The sequence below is a fragment of the Melampsora larici-populina genome (assembly GCF_000204055.1).
Source record: "Melampsora larici-populina 98AG31 unplaced genomic scaffold MELLAscaffold_57, whole genome shotgun sequence".
NCBI classification, from domain to species: domain Eukaryota; kingdom Fungi; phylum Basidiomycota; class Pucciniomycetes; order Pucciniales; family Melampsoraceae; genus Melampsora; species Melampsora laricis-populina.
In genome coordinates, this window is record NW_006768821.1 from 147,919 (window position 1) to 149,549 (window position 1,631).

At 46.2% G+C, this 1,631-nt stretch overlaps 1 protein-coding gene across 1 annotated transcript; it reads left to right on the top strand.

The window, feature by feature from the left end:
• Window positions 1–612: 612 nt before the first annotated feature.
• Window positions 613–1,610, top strand: MELLADRAFT_67715 (uncharacterized protein; the record flags this gene model as incomplete). The annotated part of the gene is made up of 4 exons (XM_007416081.1): window positions 613–778; window positions 818–1,290; window positions 1,351–1,443; window positions 1,587–1,610. 4 exons carry the CDS (start codon window positions 613–615, stop codon window positions 1,608–1,610), a joined length of 756 nt encoding a protein of 251 aa, XP_007416143.1.
• Window positions 1,611–1,631: the final 21 nt, after the last annotated feature.

The following is a 1,631-nucleotide window of genomic DNA, read 5'->3' on the forward strand; positions in this document are numbered from 1 at the left end:
CTGCTCGGGCTTGAAACTTGCCCACGCCTGGCATTGCTTCGGGTGAGTAAAGCATTGAAATGCTCCAACTGAGAGTAATATGAATCATATTAGTAAGATGAACATATCAGAATACCACCTGTACGTTTCCAAAACTACTAAGTGTATCCGACTGTACGGCACACTGTACCGACCCATGGAGTCCGAAAACATAATCTAGATATATCTAGAGGCATAGATATATCTCTGGTAGCCTCAAAATCCGGCCAAGTCCAAAGTCCCCCCCCAAACACCTACCAACACCTCACCACCCTCACCACCACTCTCTGCCAGCTCACCACCCACTCACCACCCACTTTTCCCACCACCCCTCACCCCCCTCACCCCTCTCAAACCGATTTTCCCACCACCCCTCACCCCCCTCTTCACCACTTTCTCACCAACTACCCGATCTCCCTCACCCCCCTCTTCACCACTTTCTCACCACCACCCAACGTTCAACACCACCACACCCGACTTCTCTTGACATACAACTTTTTGCCAAAAACACTGCTTAAGGTATCCAGATTCAACTTCCTTTATTGAATATCCTCGTCAAATCACTCATACCAATCGTCTCATCAGATCTCAATCATGGAGTCAGAAGCCACCCAATCGAACAACAGTATTCCAGCCCCGCCTCCCATCATACTTCCTGGACCTACGCTAGAATTGATGAACAAGTATGTCAAGGGATTCAGCCCTCAGCACGGCTATCACATATCTATTGGTCGATCCTCGGTGCAGAAGAAGCAACGATGTAAGTATATCTGCCACCGCAGTGGCAAACCTGAAACAGCTAAAGACCCTACAAAGGAGTCAAAGTCTTTGAAAATCAACTGCCCATTTACCCTCAAGGCACGATACAATTCGACCGACCAAACTTGGACTGTTGTTCACGTCAATATCACACACAATCATCAACCCAACGCTGATATCAAACTCCAATCTACAAACACGCCACAAATTCTCACGCTTCCTACATCCCAACCATCCACAGCCTCGCACAATGACCTCAATGCCGAGCTTGCATTGAGAACTCTTGGCTGCGCTGATATTCAACCCAAGTCACCCACCTGCGAGCTTACTCCTTCAAGCACCTCTGAACCAACGGTCAACTCATTCATCAAGATTTGTCACTCGAGACTTCTAGGAATGACGGTTGAACATCAAAAGGAGCTTATGCATCAAATCGATAGTTTGTTCAGGCAAATTCACACCTCTGAACCCAACACCGCAATTGATATTGATACCAATAACAAACAAGTCAATGTGAGTTACACCATAGCCAATTTGATCGACATGACACTTACATATATATGCACTGGATAGAATGCAGAAGACACACCTACCAGGCAATTTGTCGGACCACCAAATCATCCATCTCCTCTTGTTGGTAGCAAGTCAGAATCCGACAAACATATTGTAAGAATCCCAGATCGTGCGTCATATCAAATCACAAGCTCATGTTGTAAATTCTCCTCTTACCTAGCAGTCACCAGGAAGCCTCTCGCATGTCCCAGTCGAGCACACAATACCACACAGCACACATGTAAGTCTTCATTTAGTATGTATTGTCCCGTATCCCCTGAGTATAACACATCCATTTGTTT